This window comes from Hemiscyllium ocellatum, chromosome 43 (assembly GCF_020745735.1).
Source record: "Hemiscyllium ocellatum isolate sHemOce1 chromosome 43, sHemOce1.pat.X.cur, whole genome shotgun sequence".
Taxonomy (NCBI): domain Eukaryota; kingdom Metazoa; phylum Chordata; class Chondrichthyes; order Orectolobiformes; family Hemiscylliidae; genus Hemiscyllium; species Hemiscyllium ocellatum.
The window spans coordinates 23,025,039-23,039,888 of NC_083443.1; the positions used below are offsets into that span (position 1 = coordinate 23,025,039).

General features: G+C 39.4%; 1 protein-coding gene across 10 annotated transcripts in view; it reads right to left on the reverse strand.

The window, feature by feature from the left end:
- Nucleotides 1-14,850, reverse strand: part of dlg5a (discs, large homolog 5a (Drosophila)) — a 226,662-nt gene that overhangs the window by 34,618 nt on the left and 177,194 nt on the right. For 4 of the 10 annotated variants that reach the window (XM_060853989.1, XM_060853986.1, XM_060853982.1 and 1 more), the window contains 7 exons: nucleotides 14,654-14,807; nucleotides 14,089-14,202; nucleotides 11,931-12,061; nucleotides 11,742-11,843; nucleotides 10,003-10,159; nucleotides 3,789-3,951; nucleotides 2,236-2,375 (listed from right to left, as the gene is read on the reverse strand). In XM_060853989.1, coding sequence (XP_060709972.1) covers nucleotides 2,236-2,375; nucleotides 3,789-3,951; nucleotides 10,003-10,159; nucleotides 11,742-11,843; nucleotides 11,931-12,061; nucleotides 14,089-14,202; nucleotides 14,654-14,807 — 961 coding nt within the window. The remainder of the gene's footprint in view (nucleotides 1-2,235; nucleotides 2,376-3,788; nucleotides 3,952-10,002; nucleotides 10,160-11,741; nucleotides 11,844-11,930; nucleotides 12,062-14,088; nucleotides 14,203-14,653; nucleotides 14,808-14,850) is intronic. The other 6 variants (XM_060853990.1, XM_060853988.1, XM_060853991.1 and 3 more) reach the window with 4 other exon arrangements.

Below are 14,850 nucleotides of genomic sequence, written 5' to 3' on the forward strand. Positions count from 1 at the left end.
AGGTGGATTGGCCATGCTAAATTGCCTGTAGTGTTAGGTGCGTTCATCAGAAGGAAATGGCTCTGGGTGGGTTACACTTCGGAGGGTCGGTGTGGACTGGTTGGGCCGAAGGGCCTGTTTCCACACTGTAGGGGATGTGATCTATAAAGTTGACTGAGGGTATGTTTGCAGATAAAGGGATGGCTGGAAAATGAGAAGCCTTTAAATTGAGATAATGAGTGCTCAGAGACAGTATGTCCCTGTTAGGGTGGATGATGGATGTAGGGAATGCTGGATGATGAGAGAAATTAAGGTTTTGGTCAAGAAAAAGAAGGAAGCAAATGTCAGGCATAAACAGCAGAGATCGATTGAATCCCTACAAGAGTATAAAGGTAGTAGGAGTATACTTAAGAGGGAAATCAGGAGGGCAAAAAGGGGACACCAGATAGCTTTAGCAAATAGGATTAAGGAGAATCTAAAGGGATTCGACAAACACATTAAGGACAAAAGGGTTACTAGGGAGACAGATCAGCAAGTCCATCGATGTGTGGAACCGCAGGAGATGTCGGAGGTACTAAATGAATATTTTGCATCAGAGTTTACTGTGGAGAAGGATATGGAAGATAGAGAATGTGGGGAAATAAACTGCGACAGCTTGAAAAATACCCGTATTACAGAGGTGGGCATGCTGGATGTCTTAAAACACAAATATGGAAAAATCCCTGGGAATTGATCACATGCACCCGAGAACTCTGTGGGAAGGAAGGAAATTGATTGCTGGGCCTCTTGCTGAGATATTTGTATCATCGACAGGTGAGGTGCTGGAAGACTGGACGTTGACTAACTTGGTGAGCCTGACATCATTGGTGGGCAAGTTGTTTGAGGGAATCCTGAGGGACAGGATTTACATGTATTTGGAAAAGCAAAGACTAATTAGGGATAGTCAACATGACTTTGTGGATGGGAAATTGTATTTCATGAACGTGATTGAGTTTTTTGAAGATTTAACCAAGAGGATTGATGAGGGCAGAGCTGTAGTCGTGATCTATGTGGACCTCAGTAAGGCATTTGACAAGATTCCTCATGGGAGACTAATTAGCAAGATTAGATCACATGGAATGGACAGTGAACTAACTATTTAGATACAGGACTGGCTCGAAGGTTAAAAAAAACAGAGGTGGGAATGGAGGGTTGCTTTTAAGACTGGTGACCAGCAGTGTGTCACAAGGATTAGTAGTTGGTTCACTGCTTTTTGTCATTTATATAAATGATTTGGATGTGAATATAGGAGGTATAGTTCATAGGTTTGCAGATGATGCTAAAATTGGAGGTGTAGTGGACAATGAAGGTTACCTCAGAGTACAACAGGACCTTGATTAGTTGGGCCAAAGGGCTGAGGAGTAGCAGATGGAGTTTAATTTGGATAAAGGTGAGGTGCTGCATTTTGGAAATGCAAATCAGGACAGGACTTATACACTTAATGGTAAGGTCCTGGAGAGTGTTGCTGAACAAAGATATTGATTGCAGGTTCATAGTTCCTCAAAAGTCAAGTCGCAGGTAGATAGGATAATGAAGAAGGCATTTGGTATGCTTGTCTTTATTGGTCAGTACATTGAGTATAGGAGTTGGGGGCCCATGTTGCAGCTATACAGAACATTGGTTAGGCCACGATTTGATTACTGCGTGCAATTCTCGTCTCCCTTCTATAGGAAGGATGTCGTGAAAGTTGAAAGGGTTCAGAAAATAATTACAAGGAAGTTGCCAGGGGTTAGGGTCTGAGCTACAGGGAGACACTGGGGCTGTTCTCCCTAGAGTATTGGAGGCTGACGGGTGACCTTAAAGAGGTTCATAAAACCATGAAGAACACGGATAAGGTAAATAGACAAAGTCTTTTCCCAGAGATGGGGGAGTCTACAACCAGAGGGCATAGGTTTAAAGGTGAGAGATGGCAATACATATTCCAAAAAAAGAACACTCAACCATGTTCATACCTAGTGTAAGCGTAGAGTCATTAAGCATAATTAAGGTGGAGATGAGACAGATATTTGAACAGTAAGGGAATCAAGGGTTATGGGGATAAGGTTGGAAAGTCGAGTTGAGATTACCGAATTAGCTATGATCTCAATGAATGGCAGAGCAGATTGAATGGGCTGGCTTCTGCTCCTATGTCTTAAGGTCATTGGGAGAAACTTAACACATTGCTCAGAGAAATTATCGTATAAGTCTAAGCTCTAATTTGCACAATTGAAGTCTCACCTGGAACGTGAATGGTTACCCAGTTGATACATATGTGGGTTATATTGGGCCAAGATGGTGATAGTCTCACATGGCTCTGTCTGTCCAATAATTAACCGGGCCTGTTGCTCAGTGGCGTTCCTCAGATTTATGCCATTATACTGTCAAAAGATAGTAAAACGTGACCAACACTGCTATGTATGTAACATAAAATGCCTCCTTAAAACCAAGAACAAAAGGCATATGAAGGGAGAGACAAAGACAGTGCAAGGAAAAGAATTTGTGCTTTTGCTGCATCTTTCAAGTCTGCAATACATCACAAAGCACTTCAGAACAATGAACTACTATTTCAATGAAGGACGAGTTCACAGTAGTCCATTTGCACACAATAACATGAAGCATTAATGAGATAAATGACCCTGAAATCTATTTTGGTGGTATTGTTTGATGGATGAATACTGGCCATGTGTTATGTGTACAGCCACTCTGCATAGTATCTGGGATTATTCAATTCATCTTAATAGGCAAGCACGATGAAACTTAAAAACAGCTTTTAAAACACAACTACTCACTGAAATTCTCAGTGGTAAGACAGTTACCACTAAATCAACTGGAACTAGATTAACAGGAATGCAATGATGCATTGCACTTGGAGTATCAACCCACCCTACAATGGCAATCATCTCAAATCCCTGGCCACTAAGCTGTTGGTTTCTGCAGTGCTGGAGATTGGAAGAAGAAAAATCCAAGTGTAATATACCGAGATGACTCAAAAACACTGATAATGCCAACTGATCTTCTTGGCAGGAGATGGCGTGGAGCTTTGGGAAACCCATTTTTATCCCATTCTCTTGTGATAGCTTTGATAACTTGGAGAAATGTAAAGACTTTGGAAAAAGGAAAAATATTACACTCTAAATTAATATGATCTCAAAATTTTAGGCCTGTCTATAAGTAGGCCATGTTCTTTGGCAAACCATCAGTAAAAAGCAGGTTTATTTTAAAGTTTTGAAAGAATGCAGGTGTTCAGGAGATGGGACTGTGGTGAGAAAAGAAAAATGTCAGGTCATGCTCCTACGAATCACACGTTATAGTGAGGGACAACCCGGGACAAACAACGATAAAGCCCTTGTGGAAATATTCCGATTCAAACAACTGTTATGCAGTTTTTAATTGGAATTAGAAAGAACCCACATATTTTGGGCCTTCTTCCAAGATGCCATATTCTCATAGAACTAAAAAAATGAAGAGCATCCTCTTTCAAAATTCCAACATTTGAGATAACTCACACCAGGAAGACCCATCTGTCACTCTTCTGAGACAATTGGAAAGATCCATGAAACAGCATGCAGACAGGCCCAGTCAAACTTTAAATGCAATTACAGAAGATTACCAATGCTTTCACAACACAATCTATACTGACTGAACTGAATTATAGGCAAAAGTTGAAGGATTCTGCGAATATAGAAAACCCTTTCCCTCCCTAAACACATATAGTTGTGCAAAACAACAAAAGCTTCAGATGCATGATTTTCCTCATTATTAGCAAGTTTTAGCAAGTTAAGCACATTTACCTCAAGCAACTGGTCACCATATTCAAGTCCTGCTTGATGAGCGATACTTCCACCAATTACCTTGGAAACAAATATCCCTCCATTTTCTCCACTCACGATTGAAATTCCAAGTGGTTCAGTTCCTTTCTGTACTGTCACATGACGGGGTTCTTGTAGATAGGGCCTTTAACATAAAATTATTTGAATTCCATTCAGCATAATACTCACTGAAATCTAAGGTTTTATACGAAGTCAAATAAGGTGACAGACCACCTGCACTTCAATTTTATTTTTAAACTGAGAGAGACAAGATTACAAATTGGGTTGCTACTCAAACTAGGATTTTAATTTGCACGGGACAGGCGTGAGCACGTTACAAACAGCACAGAAATGGTAACACAGGAGAAGGTCTTTTTGCTCGTGAGAATATTTGACCCAAGACAATGGTATGCGGGGGGATTTGCTTGTGCAATGTGGCATTATGCAGCAATGTCAAATCCTCAGGGTTCATGCAGGCAAGTGCGCTGCATTTTCATTGATTTCACTAGAGAATGCCATGAACGTTATGACTGTGCCTGCTCCAGTGAATCCAATCAACTCTGCTGAATGGTGCAACTCAAGCAAATTTCTTCTCCCAAACCTTTTCCAATACAATCATCCTTAATTTTAATAAGTATGTACAAAAGGAAACTTCAAAAAGGCAGCTTCATGTAGCCTCTCAAAGTATTTTGTACTTGGTTACCTTTCTTATAGTTTCACAAGATAAAGTGAACAGAATATGTACTGCACAGCACAGTGAGATTCATGTTTGAAGGAAGCAACAAGAGCAACCAGAGTTACTGGAGAATCAACATCTATCCTGACAGCAGCCAAGAGGCAAACATGTACTGGAAAATTTGACTACCAGCTTCCTGAACAACCAATTTTGTTTGAAGTACCTTGTGTGTGAATCAAAGTTGCTGTATTAGGCTATATCTACACCACACACCAAAATGAATCAAAATATGTAACAGAATGAGGTCAGCTGCTAGTTAATGCATACATTGTCATCCTACCCCTAGTAGTAAAATCCTGAACTGTTTAACATGCTTGAGGGCTCCCATAAACGGTGTGACCTGCTTACTGAAGCTGAAATCTGCACATATTCTTTTTTAATTCAATCGTGGGACGTGGGTACTGCTGGCTGGGCCAGCACTTACTGCCCATCTCTAGTTGCCCTTGAAGTGGTGGTGGTGAGCGGCCTTCTTGAAGTGCTGCAGTCCACATACTGAAGGTTGCTCCACAATGCCTTAGGGAGGTAATTGCAGGATTTTGACTCAGCGACAATGAAGGAACAGCAATAGATTTTCAAATGAGGATTATGAATGGCTTGGAGGGGAACTTGCAGGTGGTGGTGTTCCCATGTATCTGCTGTCCTTGTCCTTTTAGATGAAAGTGATTGAGTATTTGTAAGGTGCTGTCTAAGGATCTTTGGTGAATTTCTGCAATGCATCTTGTAGATAGTACACACTGCTGCTACTAAACATCAGTGGTGGAGGAAGTGGATGTGGTGCCAATCAAGCAGGCTGCTTTGTCTTTGATGGTGTCAAGCTTCTGGACTGTTGTTGAAGCTGCACCCATCCAAGCAAGTGAGGAGTATTCCATTACTCCTTGTACCTTGCAGATGGTGGACAGGCTTTAGGGAGTTAGGAGGTAACTTACTCTCAGTATTCCTAGCCTCTGACCTGCTTGGGTAGCCACTGCGTCTCTTTGGCAAGTCCAATTGTTCCTGGTCAACGGTAATCTCAAGGATATTAATAGTGGGGGATTCAGTGACGGCAACAGCACTGAATATCAAAGGGCAGTGATTAGGTTGTCTCTTATTAGAGATGGTCGTTGCCTGGCATTTGTGTGGCATGATTGTTACTTACCCCTTGTCAGCCCAAGTCTGGATATTGTCTAGATCTTGTTGCATTTGAACATGGACTGCTTCAGTACCTGAGCATGATGCCGAACATTGTGCAATCATTGGTGAACATCCCTTCTTCCAACCTTATGACTGACGGAATGCAATTGACGAAGCATCAGAAAATGGTTGGGTCTAGGACACTACCCTAAGGAACTCCTACAGAGATGTCCTGGAGCTGAGACGATTTACCAACAACCACAACCATCTTTCTATGTGCCAGATATGATTCCAACCAGTGGACAGTTTGCCCCGACATCCAGTGATTCCAGTTTTGCTATTGGCACCTTAATGTCAAGGGCTGTAACTCTCAACTAACCTCTGGGAATTCAGCTCTTTGGTCCATGTTTGAACCAAGGCTGTAACGAGGTCAAGAATGGAGCAGCCCTGTGGAACCCAAACTGAGCAGGTTATTGCTGAGTCATTGCTGCTTGATAGTACCTGTTGATGACACCTTCCATCACTTTACTGACGATTGGGAATTGACTGAGGGGACAAGAATTGGGCAGGTTGGATTTGTCCTGCATTTTGTGTACAGGACAGACCGGGCCAATTTTCCACATTGTTGGATAGATGCCAGTGATGTAACTGTACCAGATCAGCTTGGCTACAGGAATGGCAAGTCTCCAGTACTATTGTCGAAATGTTGTCAGGGCCTGTAGCCTTTGCAATATCCAGTGCCTTTGACCATTTATTGATATTACTTGGAAAGAATCAAATTGGCTGAAGACATACTTGCAAAGTGGGGGACCACTGCAGGAGGCTGAGATGGATTATCCACTTTGTACCTGGCTGAAGATTGCAGTGAATGCTTCAGCTTTATCTTTTGCACTAATATGCTGGACTCTTCCATCCTTGAGGATGAGGATATTTGTGGAGCCTCCTCCTCTAGTGAGTTGTTTAAACTGTCCACCATGATTCACGACTGGATGTCGCAGGACTGCAGTGCTTATATATGATCTGATTAGTTCATATCTACCACTTGCAGCTTATGCTGTTTGGTATGCAAGAAGTCCTGATCAGTTACTACACCAGATTGACACCTCATTTTTGGGTATGCCTGCTTGCACTCTCCACTGAATCAGGGCTAATCACCTGGCTTGATGGTAGTGCTTGAGTGGGAAATATGCCAGGCCATAAGGTTGTAGATTGTGTTGGAGTATGGTTCTGCTGCTGTTGATGGTCCACTGCCCAGTTTTGACTTGCTATATCTTTTCGAAATCTGTCCCATTTAGCAATAGTGCTTAACAACACACGACAGGCAGTGTGAAGGCAAGACCTTCCCTCCACAAGGTCACTCTTACTGATACTGTCATGGACAGATGCACCTTCAGTTGGCAGATTGGGAAGGAGGAGGTAGAGTGTTTTCCCCTCTTGTTGGTTCCCTTATCACCTTCTGCAGACCCAATCTAGCAGCTATGTCAGTTTGGACCCGGCCAGCTCGATCAATAGTGGTGCTGTTGAGCCATTCTTAATGATGGGCATTGAAATCCCCACCTGGAGTACATTTTGTGCCTTTACCACCCTTCCTCCAACGTGGAGGGGTACTCAAACATCAGTAAAGGAACATGGTTCATAATAATCAAGCAGGAGGTTTCCTTCCCCATATTTAATCTGAAGCCATGAGATTTCATGAGTTCTGGAGCTAATGTTGAGGTCTCCAAGGACAACTCCCTCACAAATATATACCACTGTCCCGCGACCGCTGCTGGGTGAATCCTGCCAGTGGGACAGGACATGTTTGGGAATGGTGATTGTGGCGTCTGGAATATTATTTGAATATAAGCTTGAATGCATTAGGCTGTGCTTGAATAGTCTGTGAGACAGTTCTGTTAATTTTGGAACAAGCCCCCAGATATTAGTAAGGACTTTGCAGGGTTGTCAGGGCTGTTTCAGCCATCGTCTTTTCTGATGCATAGGTCAGATGGCCCATTTGGTTTAATTTCTTTGTTGAGAATTGATACAACTGTGGCTTGCTAGGCTGTTTCAGGGGGCTATGGGTCTGGAGTCACATGTAGGCCAGGAAATCCTCCATCTTTGAAGGACTTTTGATATGCAAATCTAAATAAACCAATCAAGTATTTTTAAAATATACCTCTACTATATTAAAAGTTACTAGAATATCTTGACGTCAATAACCTAAAATGGTTTGCACTGATGAAAGGTCACTGATCTGAAATAATAACTTGGTTTCTTCATCCCATTGGCATGATTGGGCCTGCTAATTATTTTCAAAGAAAAATAAGTTGTTTAATTGCTACAATTATAGCTAATGTTATATGTTTGAGTAACCATAGCGTTGGAAATGACCCATGAGAGAATATTCTGTTAGATGCTCATGCATTTGGTTCTCTCTAAATTGTTCTACACCATCACTATTACCCACTATACTAGGAGATCAGATCTCAAGATTACCTACTTTCTTATTCTTTTGTTCAGAATATCCTTCTGCTGGCTGACATAAGTTAAAGTAGTTTTTGTTCATTTTCCAGAATTAGCTGCTGTCAGGCAGACAAAAGTGTCTCAAGCAAACACTAACCTTGCATGGGATAAAGTTGCCATGCAAGAGCTTCCACATTAGCAGTAACTGAGAAATGCAAAATGACAGATGAATAAGCAAATCTTGAGAATCGCAAACAGGAAAGCAAAAAGCAAGTTAATTTGTAACAGGCCAACCTCAGGCTCCGTAGTGATGAGAAGCGAGGCCTAGGAGTGAGAGGAATTCTCAGAAAGGACCTATTACGAAATAGGTATCTAAAAAGGGTCAGAATGAAAGAAAAACAGTTGTAGAGATGTATTCAAAAAGCCTAAAAATGTTATGCTTCAGGAGGTTGAGAGAGAAAGAAGAAAAATATAAAAAGCTGTGATAAATATCAAGTTTTCTCTGATCTACAAATACATTCAATAACTTGATCAACTTGTAAGAGTGTAACTGTAGCTTTGGGCCCACAATTTTACCTTTTCCAAATAAACATAAACGTCAAAGTTGCACATTATCTATAACTCTATTTATAGAATGGGTGCAGCATTAACAAAATGAAAGTACTTAAACATTGTAAAATACCAAATTTCTCAGCCTTTATTAGAATTCCTGTTATTAGTTGGATTTAAAACATTAGCATTGGAAAGCCAATCAGAACGTTCTGAAATACTATACATAATATAACCATTACAGTGTTCACTGTAGTGATACCTCAAAATGTTTCCTAAACACTGAAGGATAAAATACAACATTCTTGCAATCTAGAAATGCGAATAGGATGATTGCAATTCAGACAGTCCAAATTAAAGTATTTTCACATTAAGCAACAAGCCTAACCATAGCATAATATTTGACTCACTTTTTTGCAATTCCTAAAAAAAAAGTGTGTCAATTTGCTATGTAGGGTGCTGGCCTAGTAGGAGATATGAGACATATTATGCCCTGTTACTAAAGGAAGAGTATAACAAAGAAACCAAACAATATTTTTCAAAGGGCAACTGCATGGCTTTGTTGCAATGAAATTTGTATCAGTATTAAGAAATCTAACTAAAACATCAACAAATCAATTCTGCTGACATTGGACAACACTAAGATGATGGTTCACTAAATGTGCAATCCATTCGTATTCCTTGTATGGAGAACCTGAAAATAAAGTTGGAATAAGAAGTCCCTACCATGCATTTAAAACACAATTCCACAAATATAAATTCCCTCACAATATTGTTCAAAATATTTGGAAGTATAAATGAAAATGTTTTTACAACCTTTTCTTAAGTCATTTTAAGTCTGCCATACGTTATCTTGTGCTTTGCAAAGACGTGTTTTCTGCTGAAGTCTCATTTTGTCATCTAATGTCAGTAAACTACTCTTGACTGCATTCAATGACTGATTTGTTTTTTAAAATATATTTATGATGTTTGATCCTTCTAGAGTCATGATGCAGGACTGGACAGTGATAAGACAAAATTAAAGATACAATTGGTTTCACTCAAATTAGCTTAGTTTTTAACTTGCATTTGCTAATGTTAGATTTAATTGTGAACTCAATTATTCTCCATGAGGTGAATTTGCTAAAAGCGCCTTTGTTTTGTTTGAACTACCTTCACATTGAATGGCCTGATTTCCTAAATAATCCATCCAGTTTAATGATTGTCATTGAAAAGTAAGGCCATAATATTTTATAAAATTCCATTCCTGTCACACACAACCCTTTGCTGTCAATGCTGAGTATTTCAGTGAATACTGATTGTAAGCAGGAAATCATATAGTTCAAATCATAACATGCAATAAGTTTACAACATCCATACCTGTCTTTCCTGTATTCTCCTGTTGACACAGGACTAATGGAGATCTTAGTCAGAGAAGAAATTGAACTCTGTGATTGGCTGCTACCAAATGATGTCGTCTCCAGGTTCATTGGTGACTGTGGGGGCGTAATCAAACTGGGGCTGCTACGCTCAGAACCTGATTGTAAACATATCAACATGAAGGTTATTCAGAAATCCTTTTTTTAGAACAACAATTTCTTCTACATTCTCTCCAATAATTCCCTAAAAGGATATTCAATTTAGTATCAAGAACATTGCAAATGCTAAATCAATCTAGCATCTGTGGCAGAATATTCACTCACGGCCTTCAACAGTTCCAATCTTACCAATATTCTAAAAGCATTAGAACTTCTTTTGTGTCAGCTTCCCTGCATGACTTAAGTCTCTTTTGTGAAATAAAAGGGAAACTAAAGTCTTAATTCTTGATTTTCTGCAAAGAAAAAAACATCTGCAGAACCGTCTTAAGTTATTAAGCACTGTAATTGACAAGCATATTGACAACTTTGTGCACGTTCTTTTAGAAGTGTCATAGTGCAAGCTAGCATCTAGCAAAACCAATAATCAGCAAATGAATCAACATCTAGCATAGCACAACAGACTCTTCATTATATATCAGATTTATGAAGTTGGTAGCAATCCAAAGATCTATAGGTAGATGCTTTTCCTTGCATAAGCTTTATTACAGTATGATAAGCAACTCAGAAATGGTTAACTCAATACTTTAGTGAGACAAGAGACAAGGTTTCAGGTGGAGTAATGGTTCAGAAGACAAAACAGCCACACAACTAGATATACATAAAAGTGGAAGTCTCATATTGCATAAATGAGAAAATGATTGCAAAGTTGGAAAAATTAGTCCACTCCTTCCATCCGCTCTCACTTCCCCTGCTTCTGATGCAGAAACATTAAGAGTTAAATTATCCACACAAAAGACTTGAACACAAGCAAGTATCTGCATCATTATTTCCTAGAAGGGCAAATTTAATTATTTTTAATAGATTAAACCAATAAAGCTGAAGGTCATTTAGTGGTGTAATGGCTTTGTGATCATGGTAAACTCATGCTGGATTCAGACAACTGAATAAAAAAAAGACTGAACAAGGAAATGCATGGAAATATATCTTCAAGATCACTGAATTCAACTTGCTACAGTTGATGACAATACACTAAGATGATTATGAATACTTGACACTGGCAAACTCAACCAAAACCAATAATTTATTTCTGGAATATATGCAAATTAAGCTATTAAAATTAATTGACTACAATTGAGTTGTGAAATTCTAAGCCAGAATCCACTCCTATACTGTCGTAGGGGCATGAGCTGATTCCAACTATCTACAGTATTATAACTGAAGCAATATCACTTCAGTCAGCTCTTAAACACTTTTAGCAGTAGCTGATTTAAAACTTGATTATAATTCGGATAGCAAACTGCCGTGACATCGAGCTCAAAATGCATAACTGTAGATCACTATGTCTATAATTTCCCATTACAAACCCAATAAGTATTAAGAAACAACTCCAAATATTACTTAGCTACGATTAAAGAAAATTTCAGACAACCAAATTTAAATTCTTCATCTGATCAGGTACTACACTTTTGCGTGATGCATGACTCTCCTCCTCCTTCCTCTACTCCAGAGGGCAAAAGGAATTATGGGAGCAAAGTGAACAGAATGCTAGCAACAGTAAAATTATGTGTTGTGGAAGATTACCTCTGTCCGAGCCTGTAGTCAATCGTGGGTAACGGGTATTTGAAGGGATTCGAATCCGTCCACTTTTACTCGGAGCAAAAGCCAAGCTGTTTGATGAACCTGCTGAAAAACCAAAAAGGGTGGTTCAGTGGTCACTGTAAAGGTATCAGGTAGTATTGACTAAACAAAAATGAGCAGGTGAAGAATTACCAATACGCGCACTGGCTGGTAGAGACTGTGTTCCATGTGATGTTGTGCTTCTAGAGGACTCCAACAAGTCACTTGAGTGTTTGTGGTCTGGGCCAGTCAGATCCAAGCTATGATGTGTGTGATGTTGTGGGCTAGGAAGTAAAACAATTAAGTTGCATTCAATGCTTTCTAAGTTTTTTTTAATACCAGCAAGTAAAATTCTCCAACAGAAGTACAAATTCAAAACGTTAATTTAGAATTTAACATATTTTATATTTAACCTTCGTTGTACATCATGGCCAAAACCAATCATCATTCTTTTTCTCCACTGAGTTCCAAAGATAATTTTATTTAATTTTTACAACCAATTCTGTAGTTTTTGAGTTACAGGGCTGACCATAAGATCCACTTCCCTTGAACTTCTTGACTACCTAACTGTCATCAATGGCCATCAAATGTGTTGACGTTTAATATTTGTTCCCAAATCTTATAACTCCCATCATTTCCTGCTTCAAAAGGAACCACCAATCTCTTCCTATCTCCAACTTCCCTTTTATCTTCAAAACCGGAGAACATTTTTGAAATTCAAATTGCACTCAGCTTTGATTATTCAACCCTAAACTAAGTATCTGACTTCATGTGCTGTTCACCATCTCTGTATGCTGTCTTACTTAGCCAATCTTCTGTTCAAATTCTTGTCACTACCCTTTCCATAATTTTCTATTTCAATGCTTTCTTCACTGGCCCCACTCCCTTTAGCAGATCCAAAATAGTGAAGGAATGGTGACAGTTCAAGTTGGGAGAGTGTGTGGAGTGAGCAAGGGAATTCGCATGTAGTGGTGTTCCTGTATGTTTGTTGCCCTTTTTCTCAATAGTTTAAAAAAGGCTGTTGAAGGAAGTTTGGCAAATTGTTATTTGAAGTCCATCTTGAATATGGAACACACTTCTGTCATTGTGCACTGATGGTGGACTCAGATGGCTTTTAAGGTGCTGAATGGAATGCTAATCAAATGGCCTATTATGTCCTAGATGACAAAAGCAAAATACTAGAGCTGCTGTAAATCTGAAATAACAATATAAAGTCTGACAGAAACTCAGCACGCCTGGAGACAGAAACAGTGTTATCGTTTCTAGTATGACTATTCTTCGGACTGAAAGGAGATGGGAAGTCGTGTTTTTATGCTGATGACAGAGGGGGAGGAGCAGCAAGTGGAACAAATTGTGAGAGTGCCCACAGCAAAGGACAAAGTGAGTTCTAACGGTTGGTAAAGGAAACAGAAATATAAAATGATGTAAATTAGAGTGTGAAATGGAGAAAATGGGTTTGCTCTGCTAAAAGATTAACATGGACATAAAATGGTTTATTCAAAATGGCAAACAAGTGGAAGGTCAAGGCCATTCCAACGGACAAAATGGAGGTGTTGTGCAAGTCAGTCACCCAGTCTGTAATTGATCTCATGGTGAGCACAGAATACAACAGATTGGATTGAAAAAAAATTAAACCATTCTTTCTCTTTTCCTCTGGCCACCCTCACAATCTTTTCCACTTGCTCCTCTTCCCCTCAGTCAGCAAAATTAAAACCATCATGCTCCAGCTGTTCAGTTCTGAAGAACCATACTAACGCAAAACATTAACTCTACTTTTCCCTCTAAAAATACTTCCAGACCTGCTGAGTTTTTCCAGTAGTTTCTACCTTTATCTATCCTGATGTTGAACTTCTTGAGTATTTTTCAAGCTGCAGTCACCCTGCAGCATTTGGAGTATACTCCATCACATTTCTACCCTACGTTGGAGATAGGGATATGCTTTGGAAAGTCAGATGGGGAGTTACTTGACACAGAATTCCTAACCTTTGACCTTCTCTTGTATTCACTGTATTAGCAAGACCAGTTCAATTAAGTTTCAGGTCAAAGGTTAACACTACCACTTCCCCATACGCAACCCCCTTCCCACAAACGGTCTCTTTGGTCAAGCGTTTGTTCACCTTCCTAAACAGTTTCTCCGAAATTGAGTTGCCCAGTAAATATTTGAGCTGTTGTGGTGCACCCAATGCAATGTCATTTTAAATGTCTTATTTTAAAAGCTGAAACACACCGTACGTATTGTGTCACTAAGTTTTTCTTGGTAAATCTGGTTCAGCCAGTCTAAATCTAAAATGAACGTTTCAAGTATTCTCACCTAAAACTGTCAAAGGCATGCACAGATTCTGGAAAGCAAATTGCACTCTGAGGCCTATGCCGGGTCCGTGGAGAACCATTAAAGCTTTCAGTTGGTGAATGGTTTCTTGCCCTACTTTAAATAGGAGGAAAACAAACTGTAAGTGATTTAAAAAGGTTTCCTGATCTGATATATAATACGTGAGCCAGGATTTCTCTCCTAAGAATAGAAATTTGGTACAAACGTTTTTAACTGTTCAGCAAAGGATTTTTACAATAAAAATTCTCAGTTATATATTATTTGGACAAAATGGTTTTAAAATACCTGTTTTAAGCCACTTACATTGAATCAAACCCAAGACTTTGGGCTTTAATCAGTATTAAAATACATATACCTTTAATTTGTAAAGTTCAACTATTTGTACTGCGACGTAGGCAGGTTAAAGTTTATTTTAAAATTGGGTATAGAAGTATGCTTTTCAGGTGCTGAAAGATCATTATCAGAGCACTTTTGCTAAATACTCTATTACAAAAACTTCAAAGTAGACAAGACTCATTGCTAGCCAAATCTAATGGGTAATTAGTACCTATGCTGCTGTTGGGGATAGCACATCTGACTAGCCATGGAAGGATAGTTGCTACTGTGGACCATACGACTTCGAACTGTGAAGAAAGGAACGTTTGGATTTCGCAGGACAGCTGTCACAGCTGGACAAGGCACAAAATTTCTCTGTAAATTGCCTGTATACGAAAGGTAGAAATTATGTTTAAATGGTCACACTCA